The 25946-nt window shown below is 39.9% G+C and overlaps 3 protein-coding genes across 7 annotated transcripts in view; 1 reads left to right on the forward strand and 2 right to left on the reverse strand.

Annotated features, from left to right (window-relative positions):
* LOC309507668 (NAD(P)(+)--arginine ADP-ribosyltransferase 2-like) overlaps positions 1-25946 on the reverse strand; it is a 246493-nt gene that overhangs the window by 79774 nt on the left and 140773 nt on the right. The window lies entirely within an intron of this gene.
* The window catches only part of LOC309507776 (T-cell ecto-ADP-ribosyltransferase 2-like), a 169009-nt gene that overhangs the window by 60764 nt on the left and 82299 nt on the right, over positions 1-25946 (reverse strand). The gene's annotated exons all lie outside the window — the stretch shown is intronic.
* Positions 56-23505, forward strand: LOC309507565 (uncharacterized protein). Of its 4 annotated transcripts, none has more exons than XM_082181851.1 (4): positions 56-221; positions 3193-3448; positions 20853-20880; positions 20911-23505. In XM_082181851.1, exons 2-4 carry the CDS (start codon positions 3331-3333, stop codon positions 21845-21847), a joined length of 1083 nt encoding a protein of 360 aa, XP_082037977.1. In that variant the 5' UTR covers positions 56-221; positions 3193-3330; the 3' UTR covers positions 21848-23505. The 4 variants fall into 4 exon arrangements, 3 of the variants coding, with proteins under 3 accessions (XP_082037977.1, XP_082037975.1, XP_082037976.1); XR_014209186.1 differs by having other exon boundaries at positions 57-221; positions 20853-23093; positions 23127-23505; XM_082181849.1 differs by having other exon boundaries at positions 57-221; positions 20853-23505.

Here is a 25946-nt window from a genome sequence, read left to right on the forward strand (position 1 = left end):
CTCTGATTGGTCAGCTTGGCCCAGTGTGTGTGATTCGCTAACCGCCTAGTTCACGCTGTCCGGAAACGTCACGCCCGTTACCATGTGCTCCGGTGTATTGTAAACACAGGCGTCAATATTGCCTTATCAATTTCAGCCAGAATCAGACTTAGAGAATATTAGTGGAGAGGAGCAGAACTTGTGCACGAACAGCGGTTAGCAATACAGGACGTTTCAGAACGGTATGTTTTTTGTAGATGTCTCATTCTTTTGATATAACGTTACGCTGTTATTTGTAAATGCTACTGCTTATGCTAATGCTACTGTTTATATTAAAACACGCAAATACAATTGAGTTTTAACTCAATATTACAATCGTCGAAGGGATTATTTGATCGGCTCTCTCTCTCTCTCTCTCTCTCTCTCTCTCTCTCTCTCTCTCTCTCTCTCTCTCTCTCTCTCTCTCTCTCTCTCTCTCTCTCTCTCTCTCTCCCTCTCCCTCTACACACACTCTACAAAACAAATGTAGCCAAATATCTGTCGTCAGAACTATGAGCACATTACGAGACTATAACCACCATGGTTTAAACGCAATAAAGAAAATGTTTACACAGAACCATGTTTAATGTAACGTTACCTGTCGCCATGATATAATTATTTTATGCCGTGTTTCAGACTTAGGCCTATCCCTTGATAAAACATGAACAAATACATACAGTGAATTAGAGTGTTTGTATTATCTGACATACATTTGACAGTAATATATTATTTAGCCACAGCCACAAATCTAACACTAAACTGAAAAGGGTATTTTAGTTTTGCAATATAACTGTATAAGAAACAGTGCAACAAATAAATCTAGGATTATAAAAAATTATATGAAATAATCTCTTTAAAGCTTCATGTCCAGAAACAATTTTGTTAGGTAAAAGGCATTAAAGTTTTTAGATACGAAAGTGCAACAGTAACTTGTAACAGTAACTAATTGAAACTTGCTGGCCCAGAAAGTTAGTAAAGACAAAGTTTAAAATAGTCCAAGTGACTACAGTGGCTCCACCATAAGTTTATCAAGTGGCGAGAATACTTTTTGTGCAAAAAAAAAAAAAAAAAAATTCAACTATTGATTTTCTTCTGTTTAGGCCACTGAGTGAGTTCACATATACAGGCAGCGCAGCGATTCTGGGTTGTACGTCAGAACGTAGGCTCACTATTGGCCGACGCTGGTCATGTGTGTGATGCGTGTGACGTACAACCCAGAAGCGCTGCTTATTTTGGGGTATAAAAAGTATTCTCGTCGCTTGATAAATCATGATGATTGTCAGTTTCTGCACATAAAAACTGGTATGTGTTAGAGATCTAATTACTTTAATACAATGTATTTAACATAAAATCAAACCATGTTTCAGTTCATAGTTATGTTGCTGTAGTGGTTGAAGATGAGTGCCATTAGGGTTTGTCTTTGTATTATTGATGTCATATTGAGAGAAATAACAGTATCATCTTTCAATAGAGCAGTTTAATAGTCTTTTGTCATATATCTGACTCAAATAATGTGTTTTTAACAGCAAACACTCAGAATAAAGTGAGATGATCTGCTGATGATCTTGAATGGCTTGTTGAATGAGTGTTGATAGTCTGAGGCTCATCAATTAACAGATCTGCAGAAAACACTCTTTATTTCATGACAATAGTTCCTGTTTTCACCTCATTTATTATGCTGATGTCTTCAGATTTCCTGTAAATTTACACTTGAAGCTCATTTCATTTGTGTGAATAGACTGAGAGTAATTGTTGGTTTCTATTAGGGCTGCACGATTATGACAAAAATCATAATTGCCGATTATTCCCTTGAAATTGTAATTGCGATTTACGATTAATTACGATTATCACAATTTACATTGAATATATATATATATATATATATATCATATATATATATATATATATATAGGCATATTATTATACATGTTTACTTAGAAATTGTGAACACACACACTGTCCCCCTTTACTTAACATACACATAAATTGTAAGAATATGACTAATAGTAAAGACTACTAAGAAATAAACATTATTTCTATGCTAAAGCCTATGCTAAAGCTATTAAATTGCAGTCCCAAACAAATATAAAAAATAACACAAAGTGAAAATAAAGTGGCATTTTGGGGTTAATATTGAAACGACAGTTACCATGGTGAATACACAATATTAACAAGAACTGTTAATGAAACATGGAAACTGCTCCTGGTGAATAGAATGAAAATCATCCCTGCATGCAAATCCTTCTCAGCTAACACACGACGTACTAGTAACATGATTTATTGGTATTTTACTTTTATTTCGTGAGTTACTAATTTACAACGTAACGACGTTGCATGCTCGTAGTTTCCTTTGCACTTTATATACAGTGAAGCGATACACAGCGCGCGCCGCCGCATTTGCGCGTCCAATTGAAGAGTGTGCGCTACGAACACAGTATAACGGCTGACATGACTGGAACGTCCGTTTTTCTGAGGTGAAAGACTTTTTATTTCAGCGTACACATATGTCACTGCCTGGTAGTTCCTATTGTGCTGGGTTTTCTGAAGTAGTTGTGATTCGCCTCTCATAACATGAGTCTAAATGCACACAGAGTGGAATTTTTATTTTTTATCGCGGCTTTGAACGATTACGTAATCGTGGCATCCATAATCGTAATCGCGATTAGAAATTCGATTAATTGTGCAGCCCTAGTTTCTATAGAGATAAAAACATAAGGTGTGCTATATGACACAATATAACATCGCAACTACATGAAAAGAGTGTTTACTGTTATAAAAAAAAACTGATTTGTGAGCTTTAGAGGAACTAAAGGTGTTGGAATAAATACAAAACACACGTGACAGTTGTCATGCGGTGAAACTGGCCAATCGTGGAACAGCTGTGTCGTCATCAGAGCTCGTGCAGCCCAGTGCAGCCGCTCTTGAGAAACTGCGCTGGCTGAGTTCTCCGGCTACTCTCAAATCACTCTTGCGGTACTTTGATGGCATGCGTCACAGTCATGTGGCGTCGGCGCTGTATCAAGTCGGACAAAATTTCTAACCGGCATACACTGCTTCAAGTCAGCCGCCGATCGGTCTGCGCAGAGATGCATGAAGTCGAACAAACTTATAAACTTCGATGTGTCATAGAGTTTTAAAACAAACTCAGTAACTGATAACTTTGATTTTTTGCAGATCAGCTCCTCCCACATCAGGCACATCATCAGTGAAGCTCCTCCCACCACAGTCACATCATCAGTGAAGCTCCTCCCACTGTAATTCTCAATTAAATGCTGGACTATTCCCATCAGCTACAAGTGAAGACGAGCAGCAATGCATCAGGAAGAGCTGATATCTGTAAAGACTGAGTTTATTAAAGAGGAAAGTGAGGACATGAGTGATCCAGAACCCTGCAGAATGAAACACACTGAAGATACTGAAGAACAAAGAGGTTGGTGTTTATTCTTCATGTTAGAAACATTCAAGGACTTCATCACATTTAGATAAACAGTTAAACTATGAATGGTACAAAATGTTCTTGTTTGTTTACAACAAATGGTCAGTAAAGGGAGGTTTGATTAAAGCTAGGGTAGGTAATCCTGTTCAGAAACACTTTTTTTTATACTGGGTGAAATGGTCCTTCCATCCTGAGAGTAGTCAATACATTATGTGTTCAGAAAAAGGAACGAAAACAATCAGACCTCTGTAGCAGCTGCAGGACAGTAAAAACTCTGACCAATCACTACCACTCGGTCCGAGTGTAAAGAACCAATCAGATGCCTTCATGTCTCGTGCTGTCACTCACTCTCGCAACCATGGCTACCACCCCTTTTGCTAGATCTGCCCATATGCGCGCGCACCCGTTTGATTTGAGGAGTGCAAGTCAAGAGATGCGCGGAACCTACGAAGAGTAAAATTCTGGCAGAGAAAGAGCATTAAAAATTCAAAGCACCTGCATATTCAGTCAGCGAAGGCAAACAAGGCAAAAACTACTTCCTCGGACCCTGGTTGCCCGCACTCTTGAACGACCTCCTCTGCTTCGCCCTCGACCCCGGACCTGTCCTCGAACCGACGATGAGGTACTTGTCACCAGACTGTAACGTTAGTCCTCATCAGAGTCAACAATGCTTTCATCATGGAAACTCTTACATGCAAAACACCGTATATGTTATGAATCTAACACGAAATTCACCTTCATCACAGTGTAACTGATGGTAATGGAAAAACGTGTATCACTGCAACCTGTTTTTAGCTTTGCCTTATAAATATAGCTCGTTAGCTATAAATATAGCTCGTTACCGAATCAAACAAAGTAGCCTATATTTTAAACTTTACCAGTATCGATATGCTAGCTTGATAGTGAGTACTAAAATAAATCTTATTTGTTTATATTTATAGTGATAAAGTTAGGTATTTTATTACATGTGATTCTGACATGATGTCACTGCATGCACTGCGCTCATTCCTCTCCACTCATCTCAGGTAAATAAATGCGTCTTGTTCCAGCTGAGCCTGAGCGTTTGGCGTCGCGCGTTCATGTGTTTTGGGGGCGTGGCTTTGGAAGGAGCTCAGAAGGGAGAGGGTGGGAGTGAATGGAAATAATGAGCTGTGTTTATTGCAGATTAAAAGGTCTACAGTCACTCGATTTTTATACTCTCTTTTTCAGAGCACTTACATTTTAATTATGTATTGGTATATAAAGACAGTTTAAACAAATTTGAAAATATAAAATTTTATAAAAATCCTACCTACCCTAGCTTTAATTGTAATATTGATTGTCAACATCAGGTCCAACTAAATATTTGAGCTGTTTTATTTTACATTTATAACTGGCTCACATTGTTTTTGCAACCATGTTACCAAACATTTTGACATTTCTCAATATAGCTTGCTGGGTATTGACACAATTTTCGATTAGATTTCTATTCACAAGCTTGCAATTCGATATTGATTGTTTTTGATATACTGTATATATCAGATTAAGTACATGGCACATGTTCTTAAGGAAAGAAAATCTCTCAAATAATGCTGTAAACTATACATGGGAATCAGTTGGTACTAAACTACTATAATAGTGAAGATTAAAATTTACTGATTTGTATACAAACACTTAAATTACATTCAAGGATGTTTTTTATAATAATAAAGTTATACTAACTTTAAAATGACATAATCATATTTCTACCTTTAAATATACACATTTAAAAGTGGCTGTCATAAAAACTTTACAGATTTATTCAAACATGCATTAAATATTGAACATTAAAAATTATAATGCATATGTAATGTGGTGCATATGTTTATCAAAATGCTCCTCTCTAGAATAGATTTTTCTGGCTGACTAACGAGTTATGGTCACTGAATATGGTTTTCTTTTTTGTATGATTTATTTATTATTTTTATGATACATACAGGGTGTAAAGAAAATAAGTAAACAACCATACAAATAAATAAACAGGTATAAATAAGTAATAATAATAACAAAAAAGGTAAAGGACAAAAAGTGGGGGAAAAAAGGAAGTAGTAAAATAAATATAAATACATTCTAATCAGCAGATAACAATGGAAAACTGAGAAATACAAAGACAGACCAACAAATTATTACTACTACTACTATGGCCGTTCATGTCGAGTGCAACGAACTGCTTCCCGTTTTGAGCGTCTCTCTTCCAGAAATGACTTGTAGGCCTCCTGAGAGTCCCTGCGGCCGTTGTTAATTGCTGCCTGCCAGTTGGGTCTGTCATTTGCAAGTGCCTCCCAGTTGTCCAGGTTGATGGAGAAGGCCTGAAGATCCCTCTTAATGACGTCTTTAAAACGTAGATGGGGTCGAGGTCCATGTTTGCGGGGGGCATTTGCCAGCTCGCCATATAGCAAGATTTTTGGGAGGCGAGTGTCATTCATTCGATAAATATGCACAGTCCAACGGAAGTGGCGTTCACAAAGGATGGTGTACAGGTCACTGGAACCAGTTCTCTCACAGAGTTTGGCACATGATCCTTCCAGCATAACCCCAGTATGGAATGAAGGCAGCGAAAATGGAAGGCGTTGAGGCGATGTTCGTGCCTCCTGTATGTTGTCCATGCCTCACTTGCATATAGAAAGGTGCTAAGTACACATGCATGGTACACAGACTTTGAGGAGCAATGAGAGGTTCTTGTTGTGCCAGACACACTTGCTCAATTTTCCAAACATTGATGATGCCTTCCCAATGCGCATGTCAAGCTCTGCATCAAGGTTATTGTTGTTTGATACTGTGGAACCCAGGTAGGTGAATTTGTCTACCACAGATATACATGTGTTGTTAATGTATACTGTAGGGTTTAGGGTTGCAGGTTGGGCAAGGATAACTGTCTTTTTAAGACTAATATGCAAACCAAACTCTAGACATGCAGCGGCAAAAGATGAGCAGAGTAGTAGCAGCAAAGGCAGCATCATCAGCATAAAGCAGCTCACGTACCAGAACATGGCCTACTTAAGTCTTCACCCGCAGTCTGGCCAGATTGAACAGTTTTCCTGAGCTGCGGGTGTGTAGAAGGATACCCGAGTCATCAGGGAAGGCACGGCGTAGTAGGGCAGAGAAGAAAATTCCGAAGAGGGTAGGAGAAAGGACACATCCCTGCTTTACCCCACACCTTCTCTGGAACTCGTCAGAGCGAGTGCCTTCAGACTGTACAGTTGCCTTCATGCCCTCATGAAACTCAGTGATCACCTTCAGTAACTTTGGAGGGCAGCCTAGTCTTTGTAGGATGAGGAAAAGTTCAGATCGACTAACGTATAGTCAAAGGCCTTGGTCAAGTCTACAAACACCAAGAACAGAGGTTTATGCTGTTCAATACACTTTTAATGTAGTTGACGGACACAGAACACCATCGCTGCGTCTGAAATCGTGTACTATGCAAGTAGGTACTACAATTAAATTAGAACGTACTTTGCAACCGTTAAAAAAGTACATTCTATATAGTATGAATACGGGTAGTATGAATGGAGTCCGGACGTACTACATGCGCCATGTTGGAATTGTCACGCGACATACGATGTCATAACATTGCGAAAATTTAAAGAGCCCATTCCACTGACTGCACCAACTGTGAGCAATGTTTTTAGTTCTGATTTCCGCTTTCATCAGCGTTTTTACGTCGTTCGAGCTCACAGAGGAGGCGTCGGTAAGCTACTCGCAGATATTGCCCATAGACAGTATATAAACTGGACACAGCGACCCCATAGGTTTCAAAGGAGAGAAGTGAAGCAAATTAGAAGCACTCACTTCCTGATGGCTGAGCGTACTGCGCAGACTCAAACTGAGCTTGACGACGTGGATGTGACGTGAGCAGCCTGTCTGACAGTTGTAAGTCTTCTAGTAGCTGTGCCAAGCGAAATTTGAACCATTCCCTTCTGAATCTTGCAGACACGGAGAGTGTGAGTAGGAGCTGTCCATGAGCTAGGAGCAGGAGCAACTTTATGACTCTCTATGGGCTTCTCCCTTGACTTTATCGGACTTTATGCCTCCACATCCCACCGATTGACTGCGAGCTTCTCCTCCTGTCTATACGGTAATTTCCAGAAAGTTGCGTGGTTATGACGCAATCGTTAGCCTACTTTTACAAAAACTGTTTCTACGGGGCCATAACGTAAGATACAAGGTAATGGAGCCTTTTATACAGTGTCGTGTTTCTTTAGAAATAAACAATGGACAAATGGAGTCTTTAAACGCCTCAGATGTGAAGTTATTCGCTGTCAAAGTGACGCCAAAATGAATGGGAGTCAATGGAATGCTCACAGCAGGTGAAGGCTTGTTAGCCAATGGCGGCTCCCGGGGGTGGTACGGAATTCGAGCGCTGGATTAACCCCCTGATATTGCCTTCGCGGCTGCACAGGCTAATCGACAGGGGATCTTGGAGCTACAGTGGTCCCTGGAGGTGACACCCATCAACCACTGGCACACTGCCTTAGGCTGTGTGTGAATTTGTATACCAAATCTTTAAAATTCTAGCTACATATCACATATTTGAACTTAATGTTTTACAAATTATTTACTTAATGTGGAAATCCAAAAATTACCCAAGGCGTAAAGTCCTCATCTTGTGCACATGCTTTGAAAGAAACATACTGTATATTTAATTATTTTAAAGTGATGCCCTACAAATGAGATTGCTAGTATCAAAGTCATTTTAGATCTTTTAGAAACCTGCAAAAATAACCTTACTGAAGCTGCTGAAGTTCATTTTATTTCCTCATGATGACACTATAATAAAAATGTTCTAATACTTTTCCTTTTGGTAATGCTTTAAGCTCTGTTATACTTCTTTATGCCAAAGTTATGTGATTTTGTTTTAAGCTTTGTATTCTGTATCCATTTAAAAGTTAAATACACAAAAATAAAGCAAATACATTTTAACAGTGTGTGTGGGTATTTCTCTACAGTGCGGCACTTGTTTCAAAAACCATCTGGAATCTGCTACAAAATACACACACAAAACACTTAAAAAATATGAATTACTCAATGCCACATATTAAGCACTTTACAACTGACAATCTAGCTACTGTAAATCCCTGGGAATTAAGTGTTTTGTAATAAAACTTGCAAAAACAGCATTACACAGTGAACATACTAACAAATAAATGAAAAGATAGTATGTACCATTTGATTCCTTTATTAATATTATTTTTTTGCAATTATTAAAAGCCGAATAAATCTTTCCTCTCTCTCTTTTGTCTCCCTTTCTCTCTCTCTCTCTCTCACTTCTCGGTCTCTTCGTTCTTCTTTCTCTGGCCTCCTGTTCTAGTCTCTTCTCATGCTCTCGTCGCTCTCTTTCTTTTCTTTCCTCCTTTTCCTCCATCTCTCTCCATCGCCTCTCCTCCCTTTCAATGGCATTTATTTCTCTTTCAGCTTCCCTCTCCTCCATCTCTCGAATCAGTTCCTTGACTTCTTTCCTTTTCCTCCCTACTCTTCCATGCTCTGACCTCACTGAGGATGGAGAGGTAACAGCAACATCTGGGCCAGATGAGGCTATAAGGGTGGGTTGTGTGATGGAGGGCCTGCCCCCTATTGCCTCATCCATGGCAGAATACCATTTCCAGGATGCTGCTGTTACCTCCCCATCCTCATTGCTCACAGGTGTAACGACAATGACTATGACATGCGGTCACATGCTGTTCAAATTAGTAAATCCTGATCTCCAAACAGACAACGAGTTGTTCATGGCATCTCCAAGTAGTGTTGTCACGATACCAAAATTATTGTTTCGATACCGATACCAAGTCAAGTATTGCGATTTCGATACTTTTTCGATACTTTTCCTGAAAAGGGAGAAACACTCTCAAATATCATTGCTGTGCTTTATTTTAAAACCGGGACAACATTCTAATCATATAACACACTAATAAATGAACATATGAACAGCAGATATATTAAACATTTGAACAAAATATGAAATATAAAAATATAAAAAATAAATTAGAGCAATGACATTCAAGGTAAAACAATTTATAAATTTAGCAGCATTATCTCATTTATCATAAGAAATATAAGAGCTTTATCTTGATTCTGAACTTTGAATAAAAATATGAACAGCGATTATAAACAATGTTTAATATTGGTAACATATGATAAGCCTCATTGGTGATATATTTGACATGTGGGGAGAGAGTTGTGGAAGGCCTATACTTCATGTTAAACATAAATATATAGCAGCAAAGACAACGTCGGCAGTGTTGACGGCAAAATAGGCTACAGAATAATTCGTTCTGTATTGACAGGTGCAATATTTGAAAATCTTTTTTTTTTTTACATTTTTACAAAATTATTACATTTATATTGTATTTATGTCAAAACTTTCAAACATCAAAATGTCATTTATTAATATGTATTCGTGTCAAAATGACATAGAAACATCTTTTCCTATTCTATTTTGCCTGGAAACGCTTCCAACACGCTTGCGTGTCGCGTCAAAAATAGGCGTCGGTTCTATTTCTAGCATACACGCGTTTTCCGCGCGTCTCGAGCTGCGCACAGACGCGTGTGTCACGCAGGCAGTTAACATGGGAGCCGAAATAAAAACGGACACGACACGCAGCCAGTGTGTCGCCGGCCTTACAAATCTGGAACGCGGTCATTCTTAGAAGTATCGATACTAATAAATTAAGGAATCGTGACGTTTTTAATTTTCGGTGCACCGTGCAACAGAGCAAGGTAGGCAACGTACTTCCACATGTCACTCCTCGCGTCATCTTTTTCTACGAGTCGTGGACCACTTGTGCTCGCACATGCAACCATCTCGCTGTAGTGTTTTGTAACATGACACTGACAGCGGCAGGTTCTTTGCTGCGTGCGTCAGGAAAAAAACACAGACGTCCATAGGGAGGCGTTTTTTTTTTTTTTTAAGTATCGATACTGAAAAATTTAGGTATCGTGACGTTTTTAATTTCCGAGTATCGCGATACTTTTGAAGTATCGGGACACCGTGCAACACTATCTCCAAGTCTGCTTGAACGGTCAAAATTGCATCTTTGTGGCTCCCCCGAGGGACATTTGAGTCACATAAGGAAACCCTGTTTTCTTAGAATCCCCTCTAAAACCCCCATTTCAGCATGGACTCCCTGTGACTTTTCACAGACTCGTGACATTCCAGAACACACACACACAATACACACACACACACACACACACACACACACACCAACATCCTTTTGTGTTTAACTTTTAAGTATGTAACTCAGGCTTGTATCTGAACTTCCTTTATGCATGTGTGATTAATGTTGTTTTGATCATATAGTTATGATCTTCGAGTGTTTGGATCTGAAATGTATTTTTGAAGAATGTTCTCCCAGTAGAATCGCATTCCGTAACCCGAGCTCATTGGCAGGTCATAAAATTTGACAACAGAGCTATCCAGCCCTATGCATGAGATAACAGGGTCGCAACATTCCAACACACACACACACAAACACACTCTGGACTTTGAAACAGAAACCCCCTACAGAAAAGGACTTTTACCCATAAAGTCACTCTTAACTGTACTAAATATATAAATTTGTGTGTTAAGAGGTGTGTGTAAACCATAGGAAAGCATATGTCCTATTTGTAACATTAATAGAACTGCTATTGCCTATACAAATGCATAATAATGTATCTTTGCATGGCTACAAAGCCTATATTCTATTTTTGATATCTCTGTAATCCTCTCCAGCTAACGGAGTTGAATTCCGATAGCAGAATTCAGTGATGCGCATTGTTTTATAAGTTCATATGTCTGGAGAAAATCCTCTCAAGTTAAAGTCAATCATGACTCATTCGAGTGGGCGTGTCTAACCGGACAAAGGAATCTTCCCGCTCGAAAAATCTCGACAGCTGATTCGTCCTACACGAAGGACACTGAAAGTCCAGACCTTCAGCTTCCAACTCTTATCTCTTCCAACTCAACTTCCTCTCTTCGGATCTTCTTCTCCCCGGCGCAGCGCTTCTCCAAGGAACATCTGAAGGAGGCCCTGGCCTTCTCCATCGAACGAACCCATGTTCGAGTCGTAGCAGCCGGTCTTTGCAACTAAGATTTCCAGCCTCTCCCATCCCGGGAGACGAATCTGAACTTTCTCGGTAACATTAAATTCAAGTGAGCCTTTACATCGTCTTGCGAAACGACCCAGAAGACGAAGCTAGACGCAAACCAGCCGGACACGCGCACGCGCGCCCCCCCTCTCTAGCCTGACCAGAAAGAGCACTCGCAAGTATATTGATTCCTATAAAAGCTGTTCCAGGTGTCTAGGTCTTAGGTCTGTGATTTAAGTTACCCTCTATCTTCCCTCTATATCTTTCTTTCTTTCATTTCATTTTCATTCTGATCACGCTATGTTTATGTTTTTGTTCGGTTAAATGTTTATTTGTTTGTTTGCATTTTTACGTACGTTTATGTTTGTAGTTTATATAATCTCTAGTGTGTGCCATTTTATTAATAAATCCATTTATACTTTTAATTGTCTCTGTGTTTGAAAACCCACCTTATAAAGTCAATGAAATTTTAAAGATCTAAGCTACAAGCTCGATATAAACTACATTTGGTAGTTCTTAATTCAGAAACTCAGTAAGTTTGATATTCGTGGCCAGAAGATAAAACTTTCTTGGAGTTTGAAAAGGGATACCCCCTTCTTAACTGTAATGATCAGACAGTACAGAACAAGGTAATCTTGATAATTGATCAAATAAATGTACATGCGACTTATGAATTATGACCATGAGTCATATTTCTTAATATTTCCAAAATTCCCTATATTCTTGAGCTAATTCACATTTACCCCGAGTCGTTATTGTTACACAGGACATTTCAGATCCTACAAATATTTGAAAACAGAATATCAAGACAGTCAAGAGCTTGAGTAAAACAGCACTTGAATAAAATTACATATTACATTTGTCTTGTATACTTACTCAAAACCTTTTATTGCAGCATTCCTTTTTCCAGTGAAGAGGGCTTCATTAGCCACTCTCCACTCTAATAGAACACGGGTGTGTTCATCAGCCCTTGCAAAATCAACACAGAATTTAACATGTGATGAACCATGGTCAATTTATTAATGTTACATGGACATGCTGAGGTAACACTTGTTAACAGTAGCTTGCTATGTAGCCAACAAATATTTCATAATATCAACACTGGTAAAGGAGAAGTCAGCCCTGGGAGACTTGTTATTTTTCAATGCTTTAAAGCTACACTGTAATTTTTTTAGTTGATTCTTAGCAAAAAAACACTTAGTTCTTTCAAAAATATATGTGCTCATTAATGTATATTTACTTCTTTCAAGTAATAAAGTATTCTCGTAAATGTATAATCTGCCATTGAAAGTACATACGGGTGAGGGGTTCGAATGCCGGTCGCCATGTTGCCCCTCCATCTTGAAACTACATTAGCCAAAGTGGGACATACCTGTAAATTCAAGCTTCGCCTTTCGCGCTTTACACTCAGTGACACAGAGATGAATGCGAGGGGGAGATTACTCGCGACTGCCGGCAGATTTGAAAGATGGATGAGGAGGATCACACCTATTTTCGAGGACATGTAGCAGAGTCGCCAAGGAAGCGAAAGAGAGAATTAAAACGTCAACGCGACAGGCAAATCAGCAAGACCAAAGTCAATATTGGAGTAACTTTTCCCAGATGGAAAGAGCTCATGAGGAGCAAAGATTTTAAAACGGACGCCGAAGTTGCCTGCTTTCTTCTTGACAGGTAATCCAGCCTATTTGTGTAAATTCGAAGTTTTATAGTTGCTTGTCTAACCATAGCATGGTTGTGCATAACGCCAGAATGACCTCTAGTATAACTTGCTTTACTTTTCCTCACGTCAATGGTGAAAAAGTATTGTTTACCTTGTAACATAAATCTGTGCTGCGACGGATCACAGGTGATAGTTTTAAAGGCGCAATTGGATGAAGTCGAACTGGAAGCCATGTTAATCTTGGAATAATACGGCCACCATAGGAGTTAAAATGCCCTCGAAATTGAAAGGAACAGAAACTAATATTCACTGGGTAGTAGAGATGCACCAATTACAATTTTATAGGCCGATTCCGATTTCCGATTTTTCATTGAGTTTGACCTGCCGATTCAGATTAAATTTTTTTTTAACCACGTTACAGCACACACAAATATTTATTTTCGATCTTTTCTTTAACCATTTCATGCGTAAGTTTAAAATATTCTAACTGACACCCCCACCCCCAGAGTGAGTTTTTTCCAAGGCGAACGTTCCCTTTAATGTTTCCATGGCGACGCGATACACCGCAGCCACAATGACAGATGTGTCATTTTATTTCGCTTTTCCTTTTTTATTCAAAATATTCACAAACTTGCTTACCATGTCATCAACTAGCCTATCTGATATTCCGATTCTCAAATACGTGTAAGTGAGTGTGTTTGGTCGTTTAAAAACCTTTATAAATAATCTTGATCTATAACATGAGATGGGCACCGCATTGTTGTCCTGTCAGTCGGATTTACAGCACGTGAATTCATCAGTTTCTACCGAAATAAATGCAAGAAAGTGGCCGGTGAACTGAGAAGAATAGACTAAACTTTATAGTTATTTCCACTATGTTTGTCTGATATGAATAACACATGTCGGCAAATTATATTTGAATAGATTGTTATTGCTGCTTCCACAGACATCAGTGTGTATTTTACAAACTCCAAATGTATTGTTTTACTCGTGCTTATGTGTATTTAAATATCTGAAACCTAAAATAAACATTATGAGATTGAAAACACTGCTTAGTTGTGATATATGACAGCGCTGAACGCGTCCGACTCTGGCTCAACACCAGCCAACGCGCGAAAGCACAGTTTGAACCTGGCAGTTATGCGACGTCACTGAACATTCTAAATGTGGCACCGTACTCTCAGGGGCACAGAAATAAAAATCCCATATATGAGACCATACCGCTCAAAAGGTTAATCGAGTGCATTTGACCAGCATAAAATCAGCATATGTCAGACTGACCGGCCGGTTGCCGGTCATGGCCGATCACGTGAAAATCGGCCAATTCCGGTCACCAGCCGATCAATCGGTGCATCTCTACTGGGTAGTCATATACAATTTCACCGCTAGATGGGGGAAAATATCACACAGTGTAGCTTTAATTGCAGATTTGGCTTACTCGATGGTAATGTCTGCATCCAGATCAGACATAGGGGGAGCTCAGGAACAGCAGCAGTTATTGCCAGTGTGTTGGCTGTGACAGGCTGAGCATAGAGAAGGCTGTAGTGTTCTGCCCATCTCGCCAATTGAGATTCCAAATCGGTCAGAAGTTCGCCTGATAGGGAACAGAGTGGAGAGGATTTTTTTAGGAACTGGGCCCAAGGCTTCTTTCAGACCTTCAAAGACACCTCGGATGTTTCCAATGGATGCACTTGACTCAATACGGTCACACAGTGTGCTCCAGTAAGCCTGCATGGCTGTGCGAGTGACCCGTTGGACATTGTGGCATGCCTGCTTCAATGCTGCTTTATTTGAGTGAGTGTTATGCTGCAGGTAGGAGCAGGCTGGCATGGGTTTTGAACTAGTCAGGCTGTGATCTGGATCGCTTTTCAAAGATGGAGAATGCAGCCTTTGTGGTAACAGAGTGGAAGTGCTGCCAGGCAGCCGTGATGTCCGCATGAGGAGGTGAAGAGTCAAAGCTGGAAGCAAGTAGTTCCTGGAACGCATGATGCGACGCAGGAGCATAGGTTGCAGAAACATCCAGACGAGGAGTAGGCTTGGGCCTGGCGTAATGAAACTTGCTTGGGACCATCCTTAGTTTGCAACGTAGAAGGGCGTGATCAGTGTCACAGTCTTCTGAGTGCAGTGATCGGCAGTGTGTTACTTCCTTCAAATGCTCACGCTTGTACATGGTACATGGTCAAGTTGGTGCCAGTGCTTAGAACGTGGATGACGCCAGGTGACTTTGGAGGAGCTAGAGCCCTGAAAGAATGAGGAGGAGACACAGAGTTTGTGGGTGCTGCAGAGTTCCAGTAAGCGCTGACCGTTGTCATTCATGTTGCCATATCCATGGCTTCCCAGAATGTCAGGCCATGCACTAGAGTTAGCACCCACTCGGGCATTAAAGTCACCAAGGATCATCAAACATTCGGTTGAGGGGGTCTTCTGAATAATGGAGCTCAGTTGATTGTAGAATGATTCCTTTACATCTAGATCAGAAGTCAGTGTAGGGGCGTAAGTGGCTATGATTGTAACTGGGCCACAGTTTGTGTGCAGGCGCAGTGAGGAGATGGGCACAGGTTTTTCCATTGCAAAGCCAACACCGTGCATTGGTCTGTCACCGTCTGGGTATCCGTTCCAGAATAAAGTGTAGTTTTTTTCCCGGACAGAGCCAACACCGGTCAGCCAAGTTTCACTCAGGGCAGCGATGGAGATGTTAAGTCGGAGTAGTTCTGCATCAATCAGGGCTGATTTACGAGGTGAGACGCAGTCCATGTCAGAACTAACGCCAAGAGAACGCACATTCCAGCATGCGATGGAGGTGTATGCGACAGTTGCAGGATGACGACCAGGTCGCGTCTGCCGTACACGCGAACCTTGCCGAGCAACGACAGCACTCTTAAGGACAGAGTGCTCCCGAGTTGCCAGTCGTGGAGGCTGAATGTTAGACGTCATAATGGAGAGATGAGATGCTCATAGTAGAGAGCGCCCGGGCAAAAAAATTAAGTGAAAGGATGTGTGCCCTGGTCAAACTTACACCTCTGGACTCAATGCTACAGATTCCAACGGAACACAGGTGTGTGACGGTTGGTGTAGTTATGAGTTGCCCCGCAGTGACCAGCTGACTAGGTGTATTGCCCCGTGACCATCGGCGAGGTGCTCTTCTGCTCACCGGGCAGCTGAGACAGACCGACTCAGGTGCTGTGACAGCAAGTGCGCTCTGATACTCAGCATACCAGACCCTGCTGCCGGGCTAGCAGGGTGGACTGGGTTTCGTCTGGTCTCTCGCCTTTGACCTGGCTGGCTTGCTTGAAGCTACCAGGGGTACAAGGCCCCGCCAGCTTAGCTCTCAGGGTCATTAGGACTCACAAGCTGTTCCGCCACAACAAGGCACCAGTCCATGGAACAGAACAAAGTATTAAGTGCACTTAAAACTGAATTCTAAACATCAATGTAAAATTACAAAGTACTACCTGGAATGGGAAGGGTTAATCAGACATATGAAAGATTGCAGAGTCTGTATGTATGCTAAAAAGGGCTTCCAAATTGTAGAGAATCATGTACTAGGCCGGTGAAGAGAAAGTCTATTTTATTTTTATTTTTTTTTAGTTTGATTAAAGGCGTCTTCAATCCACCTAGAGTGTGATGGGGGATGGAATATGTTTTTTCTGAGGTAAATGTGACATTACATGACATATTGTTTACAAGACGTCTTTCCGTGGTTGAAACACTAATTAAGCAATTACATGAGACATGTTACGTGTTTAGATGAGTTTTACTGTATGTTTTAACATACCTTCAGATGTCCATTCATGTTTATTTTGAGGTGTCACTGATATTAAAGAGGAGATGATCAGTTCGACTGTGTGCTTCTGTCACGCCACATTAAACAGCGCCAAAACGTTTTTTTTTTTTTTTTTCGTAATAAAATGGACGTAATTTCAAACCTTAGACTTTGTTTCATATCAAAAGTAACAAAGCATAAAGATCATTGCGATTTATTGGATGGGATGGGCACTACAATGTTCCATTCATTCATCAACTGAAAACAGGATAGACTAATCGATTCTTGGGATTTAAGAATTGATATCGGTTCGTAAAAATGAGAATTGATTAAAATCGAAAATCAATATTTTTTACCCAGCCCTAAAAAACAAACAGTAAACTGTATTAAGTAAATTAGCTTTCCAGAATCCCAAAATGGCTGACAGGGATGTAAACCTAACCTATTTATCGGTTTTCCTGTAACCAAAGAACACTAACCAGAAGAGTCTCCGTTACCTAAACTTAAACGCTAAAAAATCTACCTCACTTACTATTAAGAGTAAGAGAGGTGGGGGTCTAGCTGCTGAGCATTCTAACGTGGGGGTCTAGCTCAGCTGAACACCTAAAATGGTTCAGGTCATACTTAGATGGGAGAGGTTATTATGTGAGTATAGGAGACCATAAGTCTGAGTGGTAGGGCTGGGCGATATATATCGTGAGATTGTTATGCGCATCTCGTCAGTAAAGCCGGTTCCTTGATTAGTAGTAAATCGTCTTCACCTGCTTTCAGATGGAGCGGCATTTACTACGCAGCAAAAACTCCAGTGTTAAATTAACACTCAATAGTGTTAAAGTTAATGAGATAATTAAGTGATTAATTTAGTGATGATTGAGCATTATTGAAGACACCTGATGTTAACAAGCAGAATCACTGAAGGAGAAAATCACAAATTGTAAGCCACCGTTATGGCGATCAGTGTTTGCTTTAGTTGGGCTCTTGACCCTTAGACATTCACGTTAAATTTTGTTTGTCTGCTGTTATTGATTTATAACAGTCAAATGAACAAAGAAAAGTGTGATGTTTTGACATAATCATGCTGTGATCTGAAAAATGAAACTTATTGAGATAGTTTGGTTTAACTTGTTAGCAGCAGCTTTGTGATTTTACAGCATGTGATTATCAGTATTTTTCTTATAATCCAAAATATTGAATAAACATTGTTCTGATCAAAACACTTTCAAATGAATTTATTTAGAAGCACAGATATCAATAATCAGCCTGTGAATCTCAACAATGGTGACAATAATAAAGCATGTTGCAGTGGCTGCCACCAATCACAACTCATTAATGGCTCCCATCATGCATTGCGGTATGAATAAATTATGATCTGAATTGTCTATGTAATTTACTTTTCCTAATTGAATATTCTGCTCGTCACCATTGTTGAGATGCATTGACTGAATCTTGACGTCTGTGTGTGCCTAAGATAAAGTTTTTTTTTTTAAAAACAACTTTTAGGAAATCCTTTATATTATATCTAAAATTCTGGATATTTATGCAGAATCACAGTTATTCTGTATACAACAACATAAATCAAAAACATAAAATTCAAATTATGATTGTCATAATATAACCAACATCATCAGAACACTTTTTTTTCTTTGTTCATCTGGCAGTTATAACTCAGATACAGCAGCCAAACTAAATCTAAAGTTAATAATATAAGGGTCAAGAGCCCAACTAAAGCAAACAATGATCGCCATAATGGTGACTTAAAATTTGAGATTTTCTCCTTCAGTGAATTTACTTGTTAACATCAGGTGTCTTCAATAATGCTCAATCATCACTCAATTAATCATTTAATTATCTCATTAACTTCAACACTCTTGAGTGTGGACTCATATACACTCCCAGGAGTGTTAATTTAACACTGGAATTTTTGCTGTGTACAAAGAGCCGTAGTTAACTGACAAGCTGAGCCATATCGCATTAATTATCGCTGGCGATACGTCCGCGATATTGATGCGATATGGCTCAGCTTGTCAGTTAACTACGGCTCTTTGTAGTAAATGCCGCTCCATCTGAAAGCAGGTGATGGTGATTTACTACTAATCAAGGAACCGGCTTTACTGACGAGATGCGCATAACAATCTCACGATATATATCGCCCAGCCCTACTGAGTGGACATCCATGACATGCGGAGTCCCTCAAGGCTCGATTCTTGCGCCACTCCTGTTCAACCTGTATATGCTCCCAATGAGCCAAATAATGAGAAAGAACCAAATTGCTTACCACAGCTATGCAGACGACACACAGATCTACTTAGTCCTATCGCCTAACGATTACAGCCCCATTGACTCCCTGTGCAAATGCATTGATGAAATCAACAGTTGGATGTGCCAAAACTTTCTTCAGTTAAACAAAGACAAAACTGAAGTCATTGCGTTTGGAAACAAAGATGAAGTTCTCAAGGTGAACGCATACCTTCACTCTAGGGGTCAAACAACTAAACATCAAGTCAGGAATCTTGGTGTGACACTAGAGTCAGACCTTAGTTTCAGTAGTCATGTCAAAGCAATAACTAAATCAGCATACTTTCATCTGAAAAATATTGCAAGAATTAGATGCTTTGTTTCCAGACAAGACTTAGAGAAACTTGTGCATGCTTTCATCACCAGCAGGGTGGATTATTGTAATGGACTCCTCACTGGCCTTCCCAAAAAGACCATAAGACAGTTGCAGCTCATACAGAACGCTGCCGCCAGGATTCTGAGCAGAATCAGAAAATATTAACATATCACACCAGTCCTCAGGTCTTTACACTGGCTCCCAGTTAGATTTAGGATTGATTTTAAAGTATTATTACTGGTATATAAATCATTCAATGGCCTAGGACCTCAATACATTGCAGATATGCTCACTGAATATAAACCCAACAGATCACTCAGATCATTAGGATCACATCAGCTAGAAATACCAAGGGTTCACTCTAAGCATGGCGAGTCGGCTTTTAGCTATTATGCCAGCCGCAGCTGGAACCAGTTTCCAGAAGAGATCAGATGTGCTCCTACTGTGGTCACATTCAAATCCAGACTCAAAACACTTCTGTTTAGCTATGCATTTACTGAATGAGCACTGTGCCGCTGTTTGTCCGACTGTTTGTACTGTACTGTATTTTATTTTATTTTTCTAAACTGTTTTAATTATTCTTATTTCTTTTTATTATTTTAATTTCTTCTATGTAAAGCACTTTGAATTGCCATTGTGTATGAAATGTTCTATATAAATAAACTTGCCTTGACTATTAATAAGCAGTAAATTAGGAGTTTGAGGCAAAAGTTGTAGTTAATAGTGAATGTGTTCCCCATACTGAGGTGTTACCCATATTTCATCAAATTAAAAATTGTATTTATGATTTTTTTGTTTTTTTTGTTTTTTTTGTTTTTTTTGTACATACAGTACAAAACATTATTCAGTTCAAAATAATTATTTTGTATGTAGTCTATTAAATCTCCTGCTGTTTATGATGTCATCTGTTATAATAAACAACAGTTAAGCTGAAAAAGAAAAACAGTTCTTGAATTGAAAACACTTTGGCACTGTTGTATATGTTTAATGTGTTTATTACATTAGATAAGTGTGTCATTGATCAAATAGTTTAATAGTTCTCTTGACAGAAACATGGGATTTGTACCTATAATGTTTTAAAAGTAATAATTGGAAGATCTATGTTCCTCATTCATGGAGATTTTCAGGGACATGCATAATTAATTTATAAAAACTCATCAAAAATGATGGGAATATTTTAGGGCTCACTTTATGTCCTTTCACTTTGTAATCATATTTCTCTCTTTGAATTTTGATGTACTGAAAATGCAATTAAACTTTTTTTTTTCTTTCATTTCAGAGCTAATGGAAGTGAAGGAGGAGAGTGGAGAACTGAGTGAAGTGAAGGAGGAGAGTGAAGAACTGAGTGAAGTGGTGGAGAAACATCATGTCAAACCTGGAGAAAAACCTTTTTTAAAGAAAAGAAGAGCTAAGAAATCATTCACCTGCACTCAGTGTGGAAAGAGTTTCCCAACCAAACAAAAACTTGAGCGTCACTTGAGAGTTCACACTGGAGAGAAGCCGTTCACATGTGATCAATGTGGAAAAAGTTTATCAAACAAACAAAATCTTGAGCGTCACATGAGAGTTCACACTGGAGAGAAGTATTTCTCATGTAATCAATGTGGAAAGAGTTTCACATGGAAACAAAATCTTGAGATTCACATGAGAGTTCACACTGGAGAGAAGTCGTTCTCATGTAATCAATGCGGAAAGAGTTTCACATGCAAACAAAATCGGGAGATTCACATGAGAGTTCACACTGGAGAAAAGCCATTTACATGTGATCAATGTGGGAAGAGTTTCCCATACAAACAAAGTCTTGAGGTTCACATGAGGATCCACACCGGAGAGAAGCTGTTCACATGTGATCAATGTGGCAAAACATTTCTTTTGGCATCAAACCTGAAGACACACCTGACAGTTCATACAAAGGAGAAGCCACATTCATGTTCTGTATGTGGAAAGAGTTTTTCAGTGCTGAAATCTTTACAAAGACATGAGAAAACTCATTCTGGTGTAAGAGAGTACGTGTGCTTTGAGTGTGAGAAGACTTTTACTATAGCGATATGTTTAAAACGGCACCAGAGAATTCACACTGGAGAAAAACCTTACAAGTGTTCACTCTGTAACAAGAGATTCAATCGGTCAGAACATCTGAAAAGACATGAGCGGATCCACACTGGAGAAACCCCTTACAAGTGTTCACACTGTGACAAGAGATTCAGTCAGTCACAACATCTGAAAACACATGAGAGGATCCACACTGGAGAGAAGCCGCACATGTGTGATTAGTGTGGAACGAGTTTCACTATTAAAAGTCAACTGAAGATACACATGAAGATCCATACAGTGGAGAAACCACATCAACACAGCCTGAGATCACATTGAGAATCAAGTCTGAAGATTCACATGAGAGTTCACACTGGGGAGGAGCGGCTCAGGCTTTCACTCTGAAGTCACATCTGCTTCTCATTTTGAAGAAAGGCCATTTAACCCCTTACCTGTCAGGGATCACTGGTGATCCCGGATTATTGTAGTTCAAAATATGTTTGAGCTTATATATCTCAATATTAATAACAGTCTGGTTAATTTTGAGTCTTGAACTATAAACTCTCAAGGGTTGGCTTTCTGAATGTATGTGTGTTATGTTTCTATTCAGAATTACTTATGAGCAGTGTTGTAAAGTTTTCTTTTATCGAAGCAGAGACCAGGAGACAGTTGGGATCGCGTTCAACAGAAGTTATTCTTTATTGAGAACTCCGCTGTACGTGGCTGCAGTACTTCCAACATTATCTGAAGTATATAAATTTACATGGTGTCTTATAGGCATTTTAGGAGGAGGGACTTTTGAAGGTGGAGACAAATTCAAACAAAGCATGTAAATGAGTATACAGGTTAAGGTAACACCCTAGACTGTGAGGGTCTGGCCAATCCTAATTCAATCAGCATAAGGCTCCAAGAGCCATTTGGATCCGAAAGCCATTTGCAGAACAAAAGGTGAGATTCTCAGTGAATCATTCGTGTGCTAATCCCATCAGTCTGAGTGAAACTGGGGCTCGAAGAGCCATTAAAGACAATAAGGAGAGAACAGGAATTGCAACTTTGCTGAGATCTTAACCTTAAAAGATTCTTTACCATGATGTTATGTACGGAAGCATATTTGAAATAGATTCTTAAATTTGTAACCCTTCAGTCCCCCGTTGCAGTAACCTTTTTATTTTGGGTATGTCATGTATGCAGCACTTGCCAAAATTGGGGGTGATGAGGAAGGGGTTTTAACTGTGATCAGTGCAGTAAACAGTTTCATTGGGCATCAGTCCGGTAGAAACACCTGAAGATTCACACAAAGGAGAGGATTCATTCGTAATATTACAGCAGAAAAGACACGGCGGTGTGTGTTTCAGTGCAGGAAGTCCTTTACTACAGACGATGAACTGAAAGACCACCAGAAAATCCAGACTGGAAAAAACAACACCGCATCAAGAGATTCAGTCTTTCTGAAACACATGAAAGGATTCACTGAGAGAAACACATCAGAGTTTTATTGTTGATGAATTTGTAACTCTTCAAGTTCTCTTTTATGAAGGAAAGCAGTAGTTTTTTTAATGAACTCCGTGTTCTTGTGCTCTCATGGTTCAGGAGCTGAAGAAGAGGCCATAACACTTTTAAGAGAGACATGAATCTGATATTAATTTTTAACTCGTTTCATCATAGTTTTTCATGAGAACATCTAGTTTCTCTCCCACTTCTACTCTTCCATGCAAATGCAAGATATACTTTCATGTATCTTTCAAACTGGACCATTTTTTTTTCTCTTCTTCTCTTGAGATGCTTTGGCTCTTATAAGTCAGTAAAAATAGAGATCTGTCTCATTTGCTTTCACTTTTACTTAATGTTTGTATTTGCTTCAAAAAACGATCGATTAAACTCATTGCTTATTTTATCACCAACTCATTGTTATTGTACATTTTTATCAATATAGCTTTTAAATGCCCAATAAATCATATTTCACCACACACATGACTGACATTGAATGAGATTGCTGTCTGTCTACATTATTAATAGTTTCACCCTTGATATGCAGCAGACATGTTCACAAGTCCCTAAAGGCCAAGTCAAGTCTCAAGCCTTTTATCTATTTTAAACAATAGTTCTTTCGTCAAGTTATTGTAATTAACAGTGTTGTGAAATATCAAAACTGAGTTCTACTTATAAAATGTCAAAGTATTTAAATCATTCATTTAATTTTTATTCACAATAAAAAACAAATTACTTTCAAACTATATAACATTATACCATTTGAAATGCTTCAGGAAGGGACACCCCAGAAATTAGGGCCTTGGACGCCACCGTACCCCTAGTAGAATGAGCTCTAGTGGCCAAAGGTGAAGCCAGCAATGGCAGCAACATAAACCTTTAGTGTGGAAGGAGATAACCGTGAAGCAAAACGATCTTGCAGGAACTCAAGTATTGAACTAACAGTGCAATTAACTGGATTCCATTACCCGCGTTTCCACTGTCGGGCCAGGGCCGGGCCGTGCCAGGGCCAGTCGCGTTTCCACTTTCACTTCCGGGGCTTGATCGGGGCTTACTCGGGGCCAACGGCCAGGATTTCTGGCCCGTCGAATACCTTGGGCCAAAGCGGGCCAGCTCGGGCTAGAGGAGTGGTTACGAACAGAGGCGGAGTTCACCTGAGTCGGGAGACGGCAGCGCCGGATGATTCTGTCAGCATTAAAGACTTATAAAATAATTTAACTCGCGTTCATGTTTGAATGCCTTCTGTTTGTGATGCAAAAGACTATGCGCGCTAACCATTACCATAGTAAACATAGTAAACGCTTGAAGATACGCATAGTAAAAAAAAATAGTGAACGCTTGAAGAAATCATACCAATCATAAAGGCTATCACAGTCATGTTTTTATTTTATCTGTCAGTAGCCTACGTCTCGTCTCTTTATACCAGACTATCATAAAATAAAGTCGAGAGTCGAGAGAGTGCTAAAGAGTCGAGAGAGTGCTAAAGCTCCTCAGGTCATATTTTTGGTGGCATATATTTGTAGAAATTAGCATTCTTTCTAAATGTGATGTAAATATGTCCTGTACCAGATAAACAGAAACAGACGCGACTGAAGAAGTAAGTGTGTCGTCTTTCTTTTGTGAAATATACCTAACGGTAATTTATTTCTGAGTGACTAATGTGCAATTTTGACATAAATTAATTCGTTATGATCCATGTATCACTTTTTATTGTAAACCTGTGGTAAAACATTGATGCTTGGGTTTTAAATATTCAAGTAAACAACAAAAATGCCAGCAAACGGCCGCTTTTATCATGTTTGTTTTCAATGCTGTTTCCAGTGATTTCTGATTAGTTTTCTGATAAAACTTCCATTTGTTGGTGAAATGATGGGTTAGTGTGATGTTGTTCCAGAGAGGCGTGTTACGGGCATGTTTTAGTGAAGCGCTGTGGAGCTTCTGGCCCGACAGTGGAAACGCAGGCCCGGTGCTATTAGCCCGGCACGGCCCGTTTAAAGCCCTGGCTCGCACTGGCCCGACAGTGGAAACGCGGCTATTGTCTTAGATTACACCAAGAGGTAAACACTCTCCTTTTCAGGGCGTATAGCTTCCTTGTGGACGAAGCTCTGGAGTTGAGTATGGTCTCTACAACCTCAGTTAAGAGCCCCTCAGAGGCCAGATCCACAGGTTGAGTGTTTCTGGACGGGGATGGAGGATTGCCCTAAGATAGAAGGTCCCTCCTGTCCGGCAGCTCCAATGGAGAGCTGTCGAGAAGTGATACTAGGTTTGAAGCAGAGCAATCGGGGGAAATGCATACAGACGTAGCCTCGGCCACGTCTGCACCATTGCGTCCAGTCCCAGTGGTGCTAGATGTGTGAGAGAGAACCAAAGTGGACAGTGCGTCATATCTTGAGACGCGAACAGATCCACCTGTACCATAAACTCCCCAAATGTGCTCCAGGCTCCCAAATTCAGCAGGTTGGACGTTACCCAGACAGCATTTACATCTGTGCCAGATCCGTTTTTGAATCAGCAGATTCAGTAGTCAGCAGTAGTCACACTCACTATGCAGATCTGCACCAACTTTGCGCCAGACTTGCCTGTAGCTTCCACAGTGACAGTCCGTCCGGCGCCGATCCGGGGCAGCTACGCAGACCAGACATGCCACAACTGAATCGAGTCCACCCAGCGGGTGTGGGCCGGATACCCGACCGGACGCGTCACAACTAACGAAACGCTTTTTTCCCGCATAAACCCGCAACTCTATCTGACAGGCATAAGAGTGGAAGACTGCAGGCTGCACCGTCTTTGTGATTATTGGTTATTGCATTATACAAGTAAAATTTAGCAAGTGCATTATAAAAGTAAAAAGTAA

Source organism: Leuciscus leuciscus, assembly GCF_965113295.1.
Source record: "Leuciscus leuciscus genome assembly, chromosome: 1".
Lineage (NCBI taxonomy): Eukaryota > Metazoa > Chordata > Actinopteri > Cypriniformes > Leuciscidae > Leuciscus > Leuciscus leuciscus.